The 21,307-nt window shown below is 41.5% G+C and overlaps 1 protein-coding gene across 5 annotated transcripts in view; it reads left to right on the top strand.

Annotated features, from left to right (window-relative positions):
• CDC7 (cell division cycle 7) overlaps positions 1-19,789 on the top strand; it is a 29,266-nt gene extending 9,477 nt beyond the window's left edge. For 4 of the 5 annotated variants that reach the window (XM_028732808.2, XM_028732811.2, XM_028732810.2 and 1 more), the window contains 10 exons: positions 2,883-2,966; positions 4,589-4,724; positions 5,851-5,944; positions 6,031-6,173; positions 7,121-7,370; positions 9,066-9,161; positions 10,997-11,169; positions 12,224-12,306; positions 15,370-15,519; positions 17,987-19,789. In XM_028732808.2, coding sequence (XP_028588641.2) covers positions 2,883-2,966; positions 4,589-4,724; positions 5,851-5,944; positions 6,031-6,173; positions 7,121-7,370; positions 9,066-9,161; positions 10,997-11,169; positions 12,224-12,306; positions 15,370-15,519; positions 17,987-18,378 — 1,601 coding nt within the window. In that variant the 3' untranslated portion in view covers positions 18,379-19,789. The remainder of the gene's footprint in view (positions 1-2,882; positions 2,967-4,588; positions 4,725-5,850; positions 5,945-6,030; positions 6,174-7,120; positions 7,371-9,065; positions 9,162-10,996; positions 11,170-12,223; positions 12,307-15,369; positions 15,520-17,986) is intronic. The other variant, XM_077928478.1, reaches the window with a different exon arrangement.
• Positions 19,790-21,307: the final 1,518 nt, after the last annotated feature.

The following is a 21,307-nucleotide window of genomic DNA, read 5'->3' as shown; positions in this document are numbered from 1 at the left end:
ACTGGTGTGCTTTCTAACTGCTAGGTTGGCAGGGGTTGGGACAGAGCAATGGGAGCTCACCCCGTTGCATGGATTCAAACTTCAGACTTCATCAGCAAGCCCAATAGGCTCAGTTGTTTAGACCATAGCACCCCCCATGTCCTTAATAATATATATATATATAGAGAGAGAGAGAGAAAGTATATGTATATTTTTATTTCAGATTTTTTTTCATTTAACTCTATTGGTATGACACCAACAGCCCTTTGTAAAATAACAGTATGCAAGTAAGATAACAGGGTTACAGCATTTTTCTAAACTTTAGAAAGAGTAATGTTAAGTCCAGGAGTGGCTAATCTGTGGCCCTCCAAGAGTAGCGAATTAATCAAAATGATCAAGAGGCTGGAGCAACTGCCCTATGAGGAAAGATGACCACATTTGGGGCTTCTTACTTGAGCGAAAAGTTAAGTAAGAGGTGACATGATAGAAATATATAACATTATGCATGGCTGGAGAAAGGACAGAGAAAAGTTTTTCTCCTTCGTAACACTTGAACTCATGGACATCAAATGAATCGGTATATTTATTGGAAGGTTCAGAACGAGGAAAGCAAGTACAGCGTATAGTTAAAAAGTATGGAAGTTGGTCCCACACGAGGCAATGATGGCCACCAACTTGGATGGCTTTTAAGGAGGATTTTCAAGGACACTTTTATGGATGGCCTTTAAGGCTGTTGATGGCCCCACTCTGCCTTCCTGTTCGGAGCCAGTATGCTTCTGAATACCAGTTGCTGGAAACAGCAGGAGGCGAGAGTGCTGTTGTGCTCAGGGTCCTGTTTGCAGGCTTCCCATGGCACTTGGTTGGCCACTGTGAGTACAGGATGCTGGACTTGGTGGGCTACTGGCCTGGTCAAGCAAGGCTGTTCTAATGTTGTTGGACAACATCAGTCTCAGCCAGCATGGCCAATGGACAGGGATGATGGATTTTGTAGTCCAACAGCATAGGAAGGGTCACAGGTTAGCCTGCTCTAATTGTGTTACAGAGAACAGCCATGTAATACAGAACAGTTGTCGAACAGAATTAGAGTACCTTGTTTGTGTTGCCTTGGTTTTTGCAGAAAATGCAATATAACATCCTTGCCATGCCATCTAGTGATAAAGAGTATGAAAAGCAGTGACTTTTGAATTAGCTTTTGAATTCAACAGCTCTAGGTAATAGTGCAAATCTGCTGCCTGCTTTGTTTCCAAGCCCACCTTTTGTCTCTAGGAAATATTTTTAGTGATTGACGTAGTCTGGTCCTTGACATCCTTTGATGCTTAGTTTGTTGTGTGCTGGTAACATAGACGATAGAGATGTTGTTTAGTGTAATCTGATCTACCAACCTGATAGCTCATAGAAGTGCAGAGAAAACAGTTGTTGCCATTGCACCCTGCTATTTTGGACCGAAGTTGCAATGCAAGGTGAGAAGGCAAAAAAAGAAAAACTGGTATAACCCTCATCCTCACATACAGAGCAAATGAAATGTAGACAGAAAAGGCCTGCAGCCTGTCTCCAAATAATCTCAGTTTAAAAACGTAAAAAATTGGGAGGCACAGTGGGCCTTGGCAAGACACCAAGGGAGAACTCTTGGGGTGCTATGGTGCCAATAGGTGCCACATTGGGGACCCAGCTGTAGGTTCTTAAGCAATTAGTTCTAATCAAACTATAGACAAAATAATCTTAAACATTGATTCACTCTTTGAAGGAAAAATGAAGCTCAAATTTGTGTACTGAATGGATGTAATTAACACTCCATTGCGTTCCTGTCCTGTCTTTCCTAAAACTTAATTGACGCTATTTGTAGCTTGCAAAGGGTTTGCTATTTTCTCTACCGCTTTATTGAACAATAGCAAACTCCTAACTAATGGTATTTTTGTGTGAACTATATAGCAAGTGGGTGCCATGAGTACTCATTGAGTAAAGTATGCTGTGGTGTTTCTATCTACGGTCAAGTGGAGATCACTAAGAATACAGTCCTTTGTGCGCGTAGGCTGTGATCAAAGTCCACTTCGCACTGGGCTGGGGTGGAATTAGGTAGAGGTGTCTCTCTTCCCAGCACACCATTCTCTGCTGGCATTGGAGTTCCCCACTCCCACCTGCTGAATTGGGAAGCAGGTATTGCCAGCAGTAAACCCAAAACAGGGAGGGCGCAAGCTGCCCCATTGTTATCATTTTACGGCATCAGGCAACCACAGACTGGAACAGCGATGTGCATGCCCTGAACCTTCCAGCCAGCCAGTGTGCTGCTGCTGCCCAGTCAGGGTTCCTACCTGTTGGCACTTAGCCCTGTTGAACTCTGGTCTTGCTTGTGTGTAAATCTGTTTAGAATTGTGCTGTGCATTAATATTATTACTGTTTGTTCTGCATACCAGAGGAAGGTTTCGTGTTCCTGCCTCTCCCATCATCACGGGAGGTATATAGCATGTGCCTTGAGCCGTGCTGATAGAAGAAAACTGGCCACTTATTTTCAGATGTCAGCCACTGACATTCTTGTTCTGTGCGATGAGTATTCCAATGGAATGTGCACGCAGTGGAAGTGTTGTAACGGTTTTATTTATTTTAAAGAGAAAGTCACGTGTCCATATAATCCATGGGAGACTTTTCATTTATTTATTTATTTACTTTAATTTATTATTAAAGATTTTCCTCGTTTGCAATGCACATGCATTGCCTCTTTCTTCAGGTTGCATTTTCTACAGATCAGTTAGATTTGTTGTGAAACATTGGTGTTATATGCAGTATTGGGTTGTTTAGGACTAAGATAGTTTATACTAATATTTAATTTCACTATTGAAGTGTTCACTTTGCAATAATGATATGTAACATATTAATGAAAAAGTTTTTTTTTTTTAATTTCTCAACAGGAGCAAGTACAGATATTGAACAGCTTTATCAAGCAGTGCCACAGCTTGCAAATGTGTTCAGAATTAAGGGGAAAATTGGCGAAGGTAATAATCATGATAATTCTTGCTTTTTATCTGAGAAAATGTTGCTTAACCTGTCCTTGTGGGTGGTATTCAACTACGTTTTATTCAGACTTGAAATTAAGGGACCCAACTTGGTCATGTTCATTAATTTCAGTAGATGTACTCCAAATACAACTTAGTTGAATGCCACCCGGTCTGACCACTTTGGGCTGCAGGTGTGTGACTGAATCCTTATTCATACAGAAAAGTTCCCTGTATGCAGGGAATAGTTTGTTTGGGGGCATTAAGGGAATCTTTTTGTGGAGCATTCAGCCACGTGTGAGCCCGTGTAAGCCCCCACTTGCAGTTGGAGGTGCTATGGTCCAGAAAGAGGCTTAACTATTTCATCTGTCATTTTTGAGGGCCAGACCACATGGTTGTCCTAATGCTTGTCCCATGAGAAGAATGTTTGGAAAAATGCATATGGTTGCAAAGTATCCAGCTTCATGCCTGCTATCATTTTTCACATCCAGCAGCAGCAACAGGATGTGTGAATGGTTGCTTGTTTGGAAACCAGTATTGGAACCCCAGTATTCTGTTTAGATGTCCTCCCTTATCTTCTGCTGCCTCTGCTAAAAAAGATCCCTTTGGGTTCCCAGATGTTGTTGGACTACAACTCCCATAATCCCTGAGTTCTGCCCTTGCTAGCTAGGGGTGGTGGGAGTTGTAGTTCAGCAACATCTGGGGACCCACAGGTTGAGAAAGGCTGCTTTAGATGAGCATGGGGAAGAGGAAGTGCCAACAACTCTGGAGGGATGTGGGAGCATCTTGGTTCCTCTGTTTGATAAGTATGTCTTCTAGCTCTCAATTACTTAGTCAACAGGTGCTAGATATAGGAGAGGGACAGTTGTCTAGCAACCTAACTGCTTTGTGCTACCAATTCAATCCGCAACTGATGTCAACATACATATTTTGCTGGAGTGGTACCTTTAGCCCCGTCCAGGCATTCAAAGAATGTTTGAAGGTGTAAAGTGTGTAGAAATTGTGTGTGTGCTGTCCCCACCCTCAATAGTCCTGGTGTGCTCCACTCCTGACCTTCCTGGTGCTTAGAAACCTCCCCACAATTGGGAACTTTGTGTCATCAGAATCTCCAGTCATGCAGAGGTTTCTAGGCCTAGTTTCCTGTAAGCTATAATAAATGCTTTGGACTACGCAAATGTGTCAAATGGACTGAGCATATAGTATGCTTTATTTATTTATTTTATAAGAAAAGACCTTTTTTTTTTACCTCTCCACAAGATACTCCCTTTGAAGATTCTTGTAAAGCTTTTGCCCCGCTTGAGAATCTCTTGTCACATTTAACCCAACAGATAAATTATTCAGTCTTTTCAGATGGTATTCCTTTTTAATGATCGCTCTGAATTTCTGAAATACCTTTATTCAAAATGTAACTATTCACTTAAAACAGCTTGTTCCCCTAACAGCTCAACATTCACAAAGCCTTGTCTCTAAATACCGCTGCTCTCATGATTATGTACCCCAGTTGTAGCTTTATGAAACTGTGGACTGTCAGCATGGAAGCAGATCTGCTTTATAAGAAATTTGCTTTTTCTTGTAGCTCATAGAAGTTCAATGTATACTAAAGAAATTTTGCCTTTTTGCAGGTACGTTTAGTTCTGTTTACCTGGCCATAGCCCAGCTACGAGGAGGCCATGAAGAAAAAGTGGCTTTGAAGCATTTGATTCCTACCAGTCATCCTGTACGAATTGCTGCTGAACTTCAGTGTCTTATAATAGCAGGGTAGGTTCAGAAAGGTACCAAGTTCTTAAATTTACAGGAGAATCTGTTTTTGAAGCCCAATCACATGGCCTTATATGATCTGAGGAAGCCTACCTGTAGAGGAACATTCCTGAAATTTTAATAACGTGGTGGGCCCATGCTCACATCACATCAAATGTGGCTCATAAAGTGATCAGTTTTCCAGAGAAATATGTTACGATGTAGGGCTGTTGCGTTTTTTAGTGTGCCATTTAAGGGGAGGGAAACTGCTAATGCAAACTATCGTAAATCCTACTCCTTCAAAAATCAAGGTTCTATAATTTTGAAAATGCTTGTATTGCATGACTCACTTTGTTTACACAGTTCGTGCTGTAATTCACTTTAATTTGCATCACCATTTTTATTTCTGCTTGCCATGACGAGGTGATATATTGGGCACTGTATGCCAATGCTACTCCTAACACAGGAAAACTCTACTCCTAACACAGCATTGCCCACATAACTGTCCAAGCCCATCTTCAGAGCTACAATTACATTATTTTAAATTTGTGCCCTACCTCAAGGGGAGTGAATGTTGACATCCATCTAATATGGCATTCTGCACTCTTTCTGAGTCATAGCATACATATAGCCCTATGTACTGATTAGTTGGGACGCGGGTGGTGCTGTGGGTTAAACCACAGAGCCTAGGATTTGCCGATCAGAAAGTCGGCGGTACGAATCCCCGCGATGGGGTGCTTGGTCCCTGCTCCTGCCAACCTGTCAGTTTGAAAGCACGTCAAAGTGCAAGTAGATAAATAGGTACTGCTCCGGCGGAAAGGTAAACGGCATTTCCATGTGCTGCTCTGGTTTGCCAGAAACGGCTTAGTCATGCTGGCCACATGACCCAGAAGCTGTACGCCGGCTCCCTCGGCCAATAAAGCAAGATGAGCGCCGCAACCCCAGAGTCGGCCACGACTGGACCTAATGGTCAGGGGTCCCTTTACCTTTACTGATTAGTAACTAAGTGTTAGATATAACTGTTTCTAAATGGTTTTAAGAATTTTCTAAAAGGTTTTAAGAATTGGAGTATAGAGAGAGAATAATGCTAGCAAATGTTGAATGCATGGACTTAATGAGAGGATTCGTGTGTGTTTTTTCCTTGTAGGGGACAAGATAATGTCATGGGAGTTAGGTACTGTTTTAGAAAAAACGATCATGTGGTTATTGTTATGCCATACCTGGAACACGAATCCTTTTTGGTGAGTTACAAATCCCTTCTGTTATAGGAACTAAACACGCTTAATTGCAAGTTGCTGCACAATTATTTATTCTGGCATTCTTACAGGACATCTTGAACTCTCTCTCCTTTGAAGAAGTAAGAGATTATATGTTTAATCTCTTGAAAGCTTTGAAGCGTATTCATTACTTTGGCATTGTTCACCGTGATGTCAAACCCAGTAACTTCTTGTACAACAGGCAAATGAAACGGTACGTCTGCCCAAGTTTGACACTGTTATGATCTTCTGTAGGAATACATTTCTTAAACGTAACAAACTGCCATTTCCTAGTGTCCAGCAGTATGCCATGTAAAGGCTGTACTATATATTCAGTGACAAGCACTATTTCTGGGTTAGCGGAGTCTGTAACTTGAAGCGTATGTAACCTGAAGCGTATGTAACCCAAAGTACTACTGTACTTATAAAACTTTGGGGGGGGGGGGTGTTCAGCAGAGAAACAGCAGGACATATTTAACTCTTTCACTACTTTCCCCGAAAACCACTAGATGCGGCAAATACTGGTCTGGAACCTGCTTCTGGTTAAGAACAGTTTCAGGTTAAGAATGGACCTCCGGAACAAATTAAGTACTTAACCTGAGGTACCACTGTATTTGTCAAAGGAGGCTCTCACATTGGGTCTGAAATATATATTTGTCACATCTTCTGTAGGATATAAGACCATGCTGGGGTGCTTCCCACCCTAGTCAGTGAGAGAGAGGCTACTACAGCCTCTGGGTTGTTTTTTATGGTTGCTTTTTTATTAAAGATTTTCTTAATTTACAAAAGTGTGTGCAATGTCTCTCTCGTGTGTGTGTGTGTGTGTGTGTGTGTGTGTGTATTTTACTATAGCCTCTGTTGAGGGTTTGCTGCTTCCTGCTTTTCTTTAGTAGTTTTCTCTAGTCTAGATAATGCACCTTGTCAAAACGGAGAGGGCTCCCTTGTTCAAATTAAGGAGCCAAATTATGTGCACTTTAAAAAAAGTGTTAAAATCCTTGGAACACAGGAATGCAGGCCACACCCCTTTTACATGCTGCTATAGCACAACCAAACTTCCTTCAGGATAGCAGCTATAGCTCATGGGGTTCTAACACAACACTATTGCAACTGAGGTATGTATTAAATCGTTTACAAATTGTGTGTTCTCAAATTGTCTTTTAGGTATGCCCTGGTCGACTTTGGTTTGGCGCAAGGAACTCCTGACACAAAAATAGAACTTCTCAAAGTTATCCAGTCGGAAGCCCAGCAGGAAAGTTGTGCATGGAATAAGCCTCAGATAACTTTGGGATCCCAGGTTTCAGTTACTGCTAGAGCACCTAGGCAGCTAGTTCGTCAGCCAGCTGCAAGAACGGCTCATAAAAGGCCTTGTTCCCTTTCCCAAACACAGATTAAACAAGGACAGAAAAGAAAGGTTCTGTGCTTCTTCCTTAATGTTGTTGCGTGAATTCGTTTAATGAGCCGCTTCATCCACCAGGGGGAGATGTAGTACCAAAATGAAACTTCAGTCTCCTTTTTCGAAATCTTTGTGCTTATGTAAAGAATTTTTTAAAAACCCCCCAAAAACCCATAGAACTTACAAAATATGAATTTGTTTCTGTGCGGAAGTGGTTTTTGCACAACTTTTGTGTGAGGGCCTTGCCCAAGAGATTGTATTCCAGACTAGCTATTGCAGGAATGACTAAAATTATGGGGCTGGTTCTTGCTGTCACAAACACCTTTCCACAGTCAGGTGCACAACATTTGACTGAGTGTATGCTATGAACAGGTGACACACTCTCTCTCGCTCTCTCTTAACTGCATGTGCACATTGGAGAGCTGTAATTACTTGTAGCTTCTTGCCATTTAAGAATGGTGGGAAGGCTGTACATAGGCATGATAAGATGCATTAGATATGACAAGAGTACACCTGTGCTCAGATGCCAACCCCAGGTCCCATCTTCAGTCAATAAACTAACTCTGGATAAGCTGGCCTTTTGATATGTTTAACTATCTTGCTGCTTGTTCAGTCAGTGTAAATTAGAGCAGGAGGATGAATTTTCCAGGTTACATTTTATTAGAATTTCCTTGTAGCCTTGTATGTATTATTTCAGATCAGTTATCCTAAACTGTTTTCAAAATGCGGGTCTAAGGTTAGAAATAATCTTACTAAGATTATTTTTAAGAGAACTTTGTGGGTAGATCTGCTTTTTAATGCTCTTAATTGCCATGGTTTGCTACAATACAGTCCTAAGCAAGTTTACTCATAAGTAAGTGCTCTTGAGTTTAAAGTGGGTTACTCCAAAGCAAGTATACGTAGGATAATAAAAAATTCCTAATGCTGAAATCCTAGCCCGACCTAACCTGGGAGTTCCATTGAATTCATTAGGACTCACTTCTGAGTAGACGTGTTTAGGATTCTACTGTAAGCCCCTAATGTGCAAGCTGATATTTATGAATGATACTGAATGTTTCGATTTAGGTAACTTTCTTCCGTCCCTGAACTGATGACAGTGGTGGGGGATTCAACCCTTATCTGTTAGTTCAGTAGATTGAGCAGGTGGGGTGGGGGTCAAAATGTATCCATGTATAAAACCACAAATGCAGTGTTAGGAAATCAGAAAGTCAGGGCCGTTGTGTGTTTAGTGTTGCTAAGCCCTTTTAACTGACTGAGCATCTCCATATAAGGAGAATTTACATGCCAGTTAGAAAGTTGATTCATTCCCCAAATGAATTTTCTTCTCCCCTGCAGAGGGCTAATTCTGTCACCATGTTAGATTAAATTTTTAGATTTATAGTTTAGCTCCATTATCTCAACAGTAATATTTCTCCGCATAAAATTCAGCCTCCTTTCTCCAAATGGTCAGGACATTCTGAAGTCATTTATCAGAATTTTGAAAGTGTATCCTTACCCATAGCATTACCCAGCTGAATCTTGCTGGAGGACTACCGTGAATCTGGATGAGTAAGCATTCACCCTAGACTGTGTTCTCTTTGCAGTAAATTAGTCCCGTGAGACAGCTTATATGCAGCTTTTTTGTTTTTGCGCTATCTCGCTTTTTAAAAGCTATGCCACAATTGACTGTGTGTTAAAGATGGAATCCTTATTGTCTTCTTTTTGACACTGCAGGAGGGGCCTGAGAGCCTTCATGTTCAACGCTCTGTCTTTGGGGAGAGGAATTTCAATGTCCGCAGTTCTGCATCTCAAGACAATTCCACAGTTAAAGTAAGCATTGCTGGTTAACCACAGATAAATCAACTGCATATTCAGCAGCACGTTCAGTGCTTATCATTTTTTAAGACTACATAGGTCAAGTTTGCTAGGCAGATGTGGAATGTGAACTGCGCTTGTTGGCACAATGCCTATTTTGTATTACTGTGGTGGTGGTTTTTACCCGAACCGCTTGAAAGCCGGTGGGTGTGCTTGCAACATGCATGTCTTCTCATCCGAACCTTTTCTTCTTTGTAGCTTTGTTGTTGTTGTTCAAGCAATGTACTCGTCTAGCTAAGAACGATCAGGCATGTGAAATGGTATTTTGTGAGCGCCCTTTAACACAGAGGCGAAAGGTCTAATAATAATTCTGCTCTGCTTTGCTAGACATGACGCAGATACAAAGTAGCGCAGATCCACTGAACTGAATTGGACAACTTTGTCAGGAATGTTTTTACTCTGCAGTAGAGCAGTCTTGCAATTGAGTATACAAAAGTTACCAGCCCACATACAGTTTGATTATCATGCGTGTCGTCCACATGGCTCAACAGGACCTTCTTGGTAGTGGCGCCTGCCATGTGGAACACCCTCCCATCAGATGTCAGAGTTTTAGAAGACATCTGAAGGCAGCCCGGTTTAGGGAAGTTTTTAATGTTTGATGTTTTATCATGTTTTTAATATTCTGTTGGGAGCTGCCCAGATTGACAGAGTGTAAATAATAAAAGTATTATTATTATTATTATTATTATTATTATTATTATTATTATTATTATTAAATTAATCAACATTAGCCATTAGACACACTTTGATGGCCTGAAAAGTGAGGAGAGAGAGGTATTTTGTAGACAACTGGAGATAATACAGGAGCACCAATATTCCTGTTGAATAATATTCAATAACTGCTAACCTAATGAATAAGAATTGCCTCTAAGCAAAGAGGTATGACACTTCTTGTAAATTGTGAGAGAATTAGTTCCCCTTTTCGTCTGTCTGTTGGTGCATGATGCCCCAGCACAGAAAAAGCTGGTCACACTTAAGTCCCTTTGAAAGCAATGAGAAAACTTTGCCACAGATATAGTTCTGAAATAGATTTGACAGCTGATGGCCACAAAATGGCAGCTTTGTGTTGAATTCCCCCTACTTTTCCCCATAACATGTAAATTCCCAAGTCATGTGTTTACTCACCCTACTGGCACCCGGTAATATAGAACATTATGGAGGAACAATGGTTCTTGAGATTGGATTTCTGGTTTTGGCAGCAGCCTCTGTTGAGCATCACCTGGTTCCTGTATAAAGCTCTTTAGTGTAAAATTGACTAACCTTTTGTTCAGATACTGGCCTGGAGTTTACATCTCTGTAATTTTATAATACAGTGGTACCTCAGGTTAAGTACTTAATTCGTTCCAGAGGTCCGTACTTAACCTGAAACTGTTCTTAACCTGAAGCATCACTTTAGCTAATGGGGCCTCCTGCTGCTGCCGCGCCGCCGGAGCACAATTTCTGTTCTCATCCTGAAGCAAAGTTCTTAACCTGAAGCAATATTTCTGGGTTAGCGGAGTCCGTAACCTGAAGCGTATGTAACCTGAAGCGTATGTAACCCGAGGTACCACTTTATTAACGTATTCTAGATATTAACACAATAGACCTTTTCCTTGAAACCCACTAAATTAGAATTCTTATAATACCTTGTTAGGTTTAATAGCCATTGGGATTTATCGCTCGCTAGCCTGAATTTGGCAACCTGCCTTTAAAAATGCTACCTAATAGAACTTTTATGTCTTTGAGGGCAGCTAGAGTCAAAATTGTGTTTAAACGTGTCTTGGATTTAAAAAATATAATTTATATTGCAGCTCATAAAGCAGCCTAGGGTGACAGATATTGCAGCTAGAAAAATATTGGCGAAGAAGAAGACAACTTCAGCTGTGACTAATGGCTTAGTGAAGAAAGCTGCCAGCAGTTATCCAACTAACGTGACCTGTGACTGTTATGCAAAAGATAGAGTCTGCAGTGTTTGTCTTTCAAGGTAATTAGCTTTCATGCAATCGCATTGCTGGCAAGAAATGATTAAAGAAAAAACATTTGTCCAATTAATCCATGTTTAGTAAAGCACAAGATAATATTAGATCTTTGCAATGCAACAGCAGATAAATATTCCAAAAGCTCATTTTGGGCAGCCTATTTCATGCAGGTGTTCGTTTTCACAACTAGATTTTCAGCACCCACAAATTCTGACTTAGTGCATTTGTTTAAATGTTTTCTGCAGAGGGTTTTCTTTATAATACTGTCAACACTTTCTGTGCAAGGCTGCAGAAAACCACTTGATCCCTTTTAAGTTCAACTCTCTTCTGTGACACAATCTCCACGGTGTCTCACACCAGAAAGTTGGTCCAGTGTTATAGAACACTCACTGGAGTTGGAAGCACAATGTAGTGTCACAGGTTCAGAGGGCCGGTTGTTATGCCTTGGCTTGTAAATGGGTCTAGGTCAGTGGTTCCCAGTTGGTGGTCTGTGGACCCCAGGGGGTCTGCATATCCCACTCAAGGGGTCCATGGCACCATTCACGTAACAAAAACTACCACAGTGATATCAAAAGTTTCAAAAGTAGGGGGTTCATGACTTGGCTGTTTGAAAAATAGGGGGTCCTCTGTACTCCGCTAATTGGAGACCAGTGGTCTAGGTCATATAACTATGTCAAAGATCTCTGCTGGCAACATGCAACAGTTTAAGATGTACTTCTCATGTTTTGTGCCCTGCTAGCCATCTGAAACTGAATGGGATCTGCATGCATAAGCAGACTCCTTGTGATCCTGGTGTGGTAGCTATCTGTGAATCTCCTGCACACACGTAGTTCTCAGTCTCTGGTATCTGGAGGAATATGATTCCAGTTCTAAATTTGAAAGGTGTTGCAGCCATCTCATCGGGAGGAATTAACGAGAGTGGCATTCCATTACTTTACAAAATGCTTACTAAGGTTACCACATAAAGACATAGCTGTTGGTTTATTTACTGTTGGGCCCCTAAAAGCTCAAACTGTGCTGTTATTTGCTAAATATGCTTTTCATGTTTTAATCCCCAAGACGCCAGCAGGTTGCTCCAAGGGCTGGTACACCAGGATTCAGAGCACCAGAAGTGTTAACCAAGTTTCCGAATCAAACTACAGGTGCAGTATAACAAATTGAAAATGTATATTTCCATGCACGAGATACGAGTAGGTCTTCCAGACTTTATATAGTTGGACTGTTATCTAAAGAAAAGCTATTATAATAAAACACATTTCTTTATTCCAAGCTTCTTACCTGAAATAAAAACAAGTTAGGTTAGTTAACATAGATAGCTATTGTACTACCAACTTTACTGTATGCTTGTGAAACATGGACCAATTATAAATGCCATCTCCAACTCCTTGAAAGTTTCCATCCACAGTGTCTCTGAAAAATTATACATCTCACTTGGGAAGACAGGTGAATTAATGTCAGCGTACTGGAAAGATCACCATTGTCGAATCAATGATTCTTCAACATCAACTTGGTTGGACTGGTCATGTTCAGATGTCTGATTATTGTCTCCCAAAGCAACTACTCTATTCCCAACTTACAAATGGGAAGCGAAATACTGGTGGCCACCAAAAGAGGTTTAAAGATGCTCTCAAGGCAAACCCCTTCAAAATATAATATAAACACCGACAACCGGGAAACACTAGCCTGCAAGTGCTCCAGTTGGAGAACAGCTTTTGCTAAAGGTGTCATGGACTTCGAAGAAGCATGAACTCAGGACGAAAGGGAGAAATGAGCTAAAAGGAGGAAGCCTCGCCATTATCAACTCTCACCCAGAAACTTATGTCCCCACTGTGGAAGGACGTGTAGATCCAGAATTGGCCTCCACGGTCACTTACACACACACTGTTAAGACTATATTCATGGAAGACAAGTGATTGCCAAAGAAGAACATCATAGATATTTACTATGAAATTGGGAGTTAGCAGCATTTTTTCTTTTAAATGGTGGAAAGTGGGCAGAAAGTTCCAGCACTGAGGGTTTTGCGTCAGCCGAAGAATTTTTTAATCCCTCCCCCCTGCTTATTCTTCAGGGATTGTGAGAGATCATATCCATCTTTGTATTCTTTTAGAGCAAGCATAACTAACATAATACGCTTGCAGCAGATTTTAAAAAAGATTACATGAAAAAGCTGACATTAGATATTTAATCTTTTTAAGTGAGATGGAAATCTGCTCATGACGACTGGAAGGCATGGTCAAGTGACTGGCTAGGGGAAGAAACATCCTGCTCTTCCAGATTAGTCCTGTTTAATAGGCAAGAGCCAAGGTCTGTGAAGTCTAGGAGTTTGTTTTTGTTTTGCTTTTAATGGTTTTTCTCTGCACCCTTACTACTTCAACTACACTCTGATGGGCCCCAAGAAAGAGGCATTTAGGAAGGTTTGGGGGTAGGCATTGGAAGCCAGAACAGAACCTTCCCTTGCTTGGGAAGCCAGAACTTCCCCTCACCAGTTCAGTCCTGCCAGCAGCAATTCAGCAAATCCCAGTCTAACAGTGGTGTAGATTTTGACAGATTCCATCAAAAATAGCTCAAAAACTCATTTTTAAAAATAGATCTCACACACACACAATATATATATATATATATCTCAACAACTGTGCCAAGGAAAGCTCAACAACTTTTGTATCCGGATTTCCACTTTTCAAAATATGGCAACCCTAACTAATCCATTCCAACCCGGTTTACAGTGGTGCCCCGCAAGACGAATGCCTCGCAAGACGGAAAACCCGCTAGATGAAAGGGTTTTCCGTTTTTGAGTTGCTTCACAAGACGATTTTCCCTATGGGCTTGCTTCGCAAGACGAAAACGTCTTGCAAGTCTTGTGATCCCCCCCCCCCCGCTTCCTCCCCTTTTTCTAAGCTGCTAAGCCGCTAATAGCCTTTTAGCAGCTAAGCCGCTAAGCCTTTAATAGCCGCTAAACCGCTAATAGCGCTAAGCCGCTAATAGGGTTGCTTCGCAAGACGAAAAAACCACTAGACGAAGAGAATCGCGGAACGGATTCTTTTCATCTTGCGAGGCACCACTGTATTTAAGACACATCGGTTTTTTCCACCTCTTCTTTTTGATGTTGATCATCCTTATAAATATATATCTTTCACCAACTCGCATGTCACTGGCTTGACGTGAAGGTAAAGGACCCCTGGATGGTTAAGTCCAGTCAAAGGTGACTATGGGATGCGGCGCTCATCTCGCTTTTCAGATGTAACCATATGGCAATACAGCACTAGCAAAAATTAAGCACATTTGAGTTCCATTGACGTGATTTCATTGGTAGTTGTAAGCATGTACTTTTAGCTCTCTTTCACCGAAGTCAGTGAGACATAGACATACTTAGCTTGGGACAGTACCCATAGAGCTTGATGGCACGACATGGCAAATTAGAGCATATACTTTGTCCATTGCAATGGATCCCATGTGCTCTTGCTTTCAAGTGATTTCCCATTTATGTGGGAGCATCTCTTTAAGAGTTCAGAACTGTCCTTTCCATTGAAGTGAATAAAGCAGCCCATACATGCAAAACTTTGGTTTAGAGGTATGCACCAACCACAAGATTCGGTTGAGACCCCAATGTGGTCCCTCATGAAACAGCCTGATTTGGCTCGGACCAATTCAAAGCTTTTTCTGATTCAGTTCAGGGATCTATTTGAGTCTTGTTTTGTTCAGTGCACCTGCAGTTGTTACTGAGATTAACAAAAGCAAAAAAACAGCTATAACTTTAGGGTTGCCATATGTCTGGAATGTCCCAGACATACCCGGAATACTGTAGTTGGAAGCAGTGTCCAGGCGTAAATCGGCAAAATGTCCGGGAAAATCTGGATGTACACCAGCCCATGTTGGCAGGGTCATTTTACTGATTTTCCATTAAATTGGCTCAGAAACGTCGGTGGGTTTTTTGGTGATAAAAAGCTCAACAACTCTTGTTTCTGGATTTTCACTTTTTGAAATATGGCAATCCTATTAACTTTGTTCTTTTATAACAGCAGTCCCATTTTGTAAATACAGCAGTTTTATGCTGAGCAGAAAGTCTAGCTCTGAAAGTAACTTTCTATAATACCAGTTATCATTGTCACGAGCAAATGTAAATTAAAATCAGCTTTCGATTTTTACTCAGTCTTTCAAACACACTGGGAGTATAAGTAATTGTAACTGAAGTTTGTTTTTAATTGCAGCAATTGACATGTGGTCTGCAGGAATCATATTCCTTTCTCTGCTGAGTGGCCGGTATCCATTTTACAAAGCAAGTGATGATTTAACAGCTTTGGCACAGATTATGACTATTCGTGGATCCAGGGAGACAATTCAAGCTGCTAAAACATTTGGTGTGCAGGTTTTGTGTTTATATTTTTTTGTAATTCAGTGTGCGTTCAGACTGTTTTGTAGCCATCCGCTTTCTGTAGATAATTTGTGTTTATATTCCCAGAGACTTTCGAATGGCATTGGAATTTATTGGTCTAAACACCAGAATCAGGCTGACCTCAAGTTAGTTTTAAATAATCCCAGTAGAAATTAAGCTTTATAGACATAGAGGAATTCTACCTAAGATGTGAATGTCTGCTTTCTAGCAGCTTCTGGTCCAGCCCACTGTTCTGAATTCTTCCCATTTTCCTCTCCTTAAATCTCCCATATAGTTACCTTCTTGCTTCAATCCTCTGTACCATTTCCTCTTTCATCCCTCCTGCCCTAGACTGCCCCCTGCAAATTTCCCATGGGCCTGATTGCCTTCTTGGACCCCTGCCACTTCCTTTCCTAAGCCCTGTGTGCTTGTCCTGGCACTTGTTAGGACAAAACCGGCTGACCTCTCATCCCTTGGTGACTTGAAGGCAGTCCAGCAAATAGCTGCAAGCGCCTTCATTGTCATCACCACTACTTCCTCACAGAAGTTATTCCTTCATTCATCATCATATAAATATTTATCTAGTATCTGTTACTCCTGATATTTCAGAAACTGTTCAAACAACCAAATACGTTGGTATGTACTTAAGAGATTGTGTTTCAAGGTCCATACATGCAAATAAAAGTAGCAACAGGTAATACATAGGCTAATCACACCTTAAAACTGCTGCTGTCAGTTACTTAACATTCGATTATTATTTTTTTAATGAAATATATGGAAAAGAACAATTGGCCTTACCCAAAGTGTAGATTTAAGAGAGGGACGCTAGAGCCAATGGACCCCACCCTTGGGTGCTCTGTGATGCACTGATGTTAATGTGGGGCTCTCAATTGTTATTTGTTCCTGAGTGCATACATGTATCTTAGTCCTACTCTTTGAATTTTTTCCGAGGTGGGGAGGGGGAAGTAGGCAGGTATATGGTTTTTTTCAGTGACTCCGTCGGTACCTTGCTGCTTGGCGAATCCGGAAAACTGAGGGAATTGAGCCTGTTTCCCAAAAGTCTTTTCTCCTGCCTCTCATCTGCTGATGAGGAATGTCCCACAGCATTGGCTGCAGTGTCCCTCGAAATAAATTGCTGTCCGTCTCCCCCCTAAACTGAAGCACGTAGTAGTTTGCTGCATATTTTCTAAAGGTGTCTCCCTCTTAGCATAGCTGAGAGTGTGCAGACGACTGGCCTCATAACCTAGTCTTCCAGCCATATGCCCTGCTTGTCTTAGTATGTACCTGTGCTTCATGTATTCACAGTGGGAATTACTTCCAGTGTCACCAGAACTGCTCTTTCACAGATTCACACGTGTGAATATGACTAAGAGGCAGAGCATCTTCTTTGCATCCCGGGTAGTCCTGCAAATGTCCCCTGTTGGGAAAACTGTAGAGCTGCTGCCGGAACAATGGTCTGACTCTGTTCAAGGCAGCTTCTTGTGTTCCTCCTATCCCTATTCATTCAGGGGTGCAACATGGGTTCTTTGCATGCCCACACATCCCCAAAACACACAAATCAAAAGTTCTTTTGGACTTAGTCAGGATTTAACTCAATTCTGTTAGCTGTTCTGTATTCCATTACAAAATAGCAATATGGCAGATTCATCTCTTGGTGTGTGTGTGTGTGTGTGTGTGTGTGTGTGTGTGTGTGAGAGAGAGAGAGAGAGAGAGAGAGAGAGAGAGAGAGAGAGAGAGAGAAGTCTGTTTTGCAAGCTTTGGTTAACCAAACGTTACACCAGTTTAGCTCAAAAGTCCCTCCTTACTCCTGTGCCAGGGGTGCTAACTTGAATAAAATTTTGTGGGGCCCTACATAATTGATCACATGACACAGTGCACACACACCATTTGAATGGGAATGCCCATCAACTTTGTGGGGGCCCAGCCCCCTCAAATATTTTATTTTGGGGGCCAAAGCCCACACAGCCCCTAGGAGTTGGCTCCTACGTCCTGTGCTGTGCTTGCAGGAAACAATTCACAGTGCTGCCTTAATGTTGTGTGCAAGCCCACTCTTGTTGGTTTCTTTCTCTATTTTAAACCACAAGCAGAACCCATGGGCTTCCTGTTCATGGTTTTGGGGAAAACAATGAGCTCTGGTACACATGCAATGCCAAGCCAGTGATGCAGGTTTTTTCATCCAAGCATGGCACAGGTAGGGACGAAGTGGGGACATTTGAGCAGTATTCACTAGCACACTGCACATTTACATTAAGCCATAGTTTATTTAAAATTATGGCTTTAATGTTAAGTGCAAACCAGTTTGCTAAGTGACAAACTAGCTTATGTTTTTTGAAAGGTCATCAGTACTGCTTTAACGTATTCTATGTGTACATCCACTGTCTGTGTTACAGTGTTATAATGTGTCTTCTGAAAGCTGTCGAGCATCCATTCTAACCACAGTGCTTTTCACACAGGTAAATCAATACTGTGCAGTAAAGATATCCCAGCGCAGGATTTACGAATGCTCTGTGAAAGGCTGAGGGGAAGCAAAACCAGCTTTGACATCTCGACAGGTGATGGGCAGATCAACCTTTCTCAGGAACCTGCGTTACAAGCTGAAATCTTCAACATTTCAGAGCCTGCAGTTCAGACATCTAAAAAGCACCTACAGTATCAGAAGCCAAGTTGTCATGAACGTGATGGACTCGTTATTAGAACTTCTGAAAAGCCAGCTGATCTGGGATGGGACAAAGTCCCTGATGAGGCCTATGATCTTCTGGATAAACTGCTAGACCTAAATCCTGCTACAAGAATAACTGCAAAGGATGCCTTGCTTCATCCTTTCTTCAAAAATATTAAGCAGTGAAAAGATGCTCGGCTCTGTACCACCAGAAGCATTGGAAGTCATAGTTTCCTTATCTTTAAACAAAATCAGAATCCCTAGAGGGACATTGTTTCCTCCAAATTGATTCTATGATTCTAAATTGCTTCATAGCTACATCCAACTTGCGGAAACAAAACAAAACAAAAACCTTGTCAGCTATTAAACATACTGAAGTCCAAATCAAAGGCAGACTGGGACATATTTTTCCCCATACATTTCTAAATTATTTTAATTTTGTTGTGTCCCTGATGGTGCAATCTGCAGATGCACTGAACCTCCATGAACCAGCTTGCAACCCACAGTGGTCCCAGTCTGGTCTTGGCACGATACCTGCATGGGCTTCCTTTGGGCTGCCTCGTTCTTGACTTCTAGGAGCACCGCTTCTTCATAATCAGCTCCTAATACCTGTACAAATGTGCATTTACTATGTGAAGGGTGCTAATGTGAGACTGTGATAGAAAAAAGATTTCCGCTGTACTTCTAGCCTCGCAGCCTGATAAGTATACTTGAAAACTTGTCCTAGTCATCAAAACACATTCTCTCTCCAGAGGAAGAAATGGAGAATTCTGAAGTTTTGAGAGCCCACAACAGTAGTTTCTAAAGGCTTCGGACTACAGCTTTTGAATGCATGCATTTTGGGTGGAACGAGAAGCAGCTGTGAACATAGTTACTCTAGTGTGCCCAATCCTAGCCAGCTTAAAAGACCCACGTTTCCCTTCTTTCCAGGAGCTGGCAGGTGGGGAGTGATGCCCCTGCAGATGCGGCCTCCCAGCCTCAGCATTTCTGTCGCTTACTGGAACATTTCGGGCAGAATGGTGGTTAGGACAGGGCAGTGCCAGCACCCCAGTGGAGCCAACCTGCCACTCCTGCTGGTGCAGCCATGCCACTCTCAGCTTGCTGCTCCCTTGCCTCACCCACATCAGCATTACTGATGCCAGCTGGCCGGATCTGCAGTGTTGTCACTCCCTGCCAGCCATTCCTGTTCCCTATCCATGTCACTATCAAGACTGAACAATTTTCATATAATTAAATGGCCATTCAGCTTAATAAGGCTTAGTGCTTGCCATAAAGATTTTGCCCCCCCCCCCCCGCCGCCTCCAAATTTTTGGAGTTTAAGGAAAATATGGATTGTGTTCTTTTTGTCCTCTTTGAAAACTTCTACCTTTCCTCCCTGCTCTGCTAGCATTTGAGATGGGTACCAGTTGCTCTGCACTGTGTGCCGTAATATCTACATATGCAAGACCTGTGTATTTGCTTGTCAAGCACTAGCTTACATTACTATGTATAATGTGTACGATTGTCAAAACAGTTTGATTTTCCTAGAATGACCAAAAGTAAACTTATATTTCATACACTATAAAAATGGATATTATTATCGCACAACAATATGTTATAGTATGGGGGTGTGTGTCTTGTTTTTCTTCTTTGGTTGCAAAAGAAAAAAGAAAAGAAAAAAAGGACATGTAAATGACAGAGGTATCTTGCCACTGATACTGGAGATAGTATACAACCATCATGATGAGCCATTGATAGCTTTAATGTTTCATGAATTTGCCAAATCCGCTTTTAAAGCTACATCATTCACTACATTAAAGGCAATGTAAGATAAGCTAATAATTACATCATAAGCACTAATTGGCAGAACTGAATACCATAGTAGTGGGTTTTCTGCTTCCCCAAGAGGTTAGCCTCTGAATGTTTAGCTTTTGTCACCTTGTGCTAAAGATATATTCGTTTAACTTCTGTGTTATTTCACGATTTCCCCCTAAAATTGTTTTAATATGGAATACTAATGGCAGAGTCCTATAAACGTCTGCTGGGAAGTAAGTTTCATTGAGTTCTTTGGGACTTGCTCTCGAGCAAGTGTGCATGGGTCTGCAGGCTTAATTTTTTTTTTTACATAATTACATGTTCCCACACTTTTTAACATTTGCAACAAAACCTTTTCCATATAAGGTCTCTATTACAGAAAAAAAATAATTGCACCAAGCTGCAGATGAAAAGCAGCTTTTAAATGGAACGATACTCGAATCAAGATCTTTGGAAGAGTGATGGTAAGTTGTTGGTGTGTGTGTGTGTGTGTGTGTTTTACTGCTTTTGGCACCAGCTGTTAGAGATAAATGTTTGCAGATGTCAGAATATTGATTGCAGAAAGTCCTGAAACCCACAAAACCCTGGGGCCTACGTCTTAGCAATTTCTGCTGTTTATGTAATTTCAGCGCAGCACGTCACTGAGAAGTTATTTATCTAAAGGAACTGTGGCCAAATTTGGCAAGCTGAGCCTTCTGCCAGTGTTTGTAGATGTATTATTTCCTCCTATGTTCTTGCATTGTGTCTGTGGCCTTGCTAGAATATTAGCTAACACCAAGCGAAAAGGACCACTTTCTATGCTAAGCTCTCAAAACTGAATAATTGGGGGGGGGGTGTGAGTTGTTTTGTTTTTTAGTTTGTGTTTTTGCCTTTGGTCTTTTCTCTACATATGGAAATGTTGCCAGTTTCAGGCTGGCTGAATATCCCAAAATTGGGCATGTGATGTTTTTATACAATTGCATCTGGACAGATTCAAGTACCATCGCTCCCTCGTTGGGGGGAGTGTGGAGTTAAATCCCTTTCTGCCTGTTTTTGAGCAATAAAAACAGATTTCTTGGATGACTGAAGCAGGAGAGTCTTGCAGAACTGACTTAACCTTGCCTTGCTCTTAGATCACAGAGATAGCAGAGGGCAGGAAGCAGTCCCCCCTTTTCCCCATAACATGTCATGGGGAGCTGCAACACCATTTTTTTTCTTTTCAAATTAACTGCTTTTTGCCTAGTCAGGACAGAGTAGCTGTTGTCTGAATAAGCAAGCAACTGATGCCTTAAAAACAGTGGGTGCTAGTGCTACAGACAGCTTCCCTCTCTGAAAATGGAGC

This window comes from Podarcis muralis, chromosome 5 (genome assembly GCF_964188315.1).
Source record: "Podarcis muralis chromosome 5, rPodMur119.hap1.1, whole genome shotgun sequence".
NCBI lineage: Eukaryota > Metazoa > Chordata > Lepidosauria > Squamata > Lacertidae > Podarcis > Podarcis muralis.
This window is presented reverse-complemented; position numbering and strand designations above follow the sequence as displayed.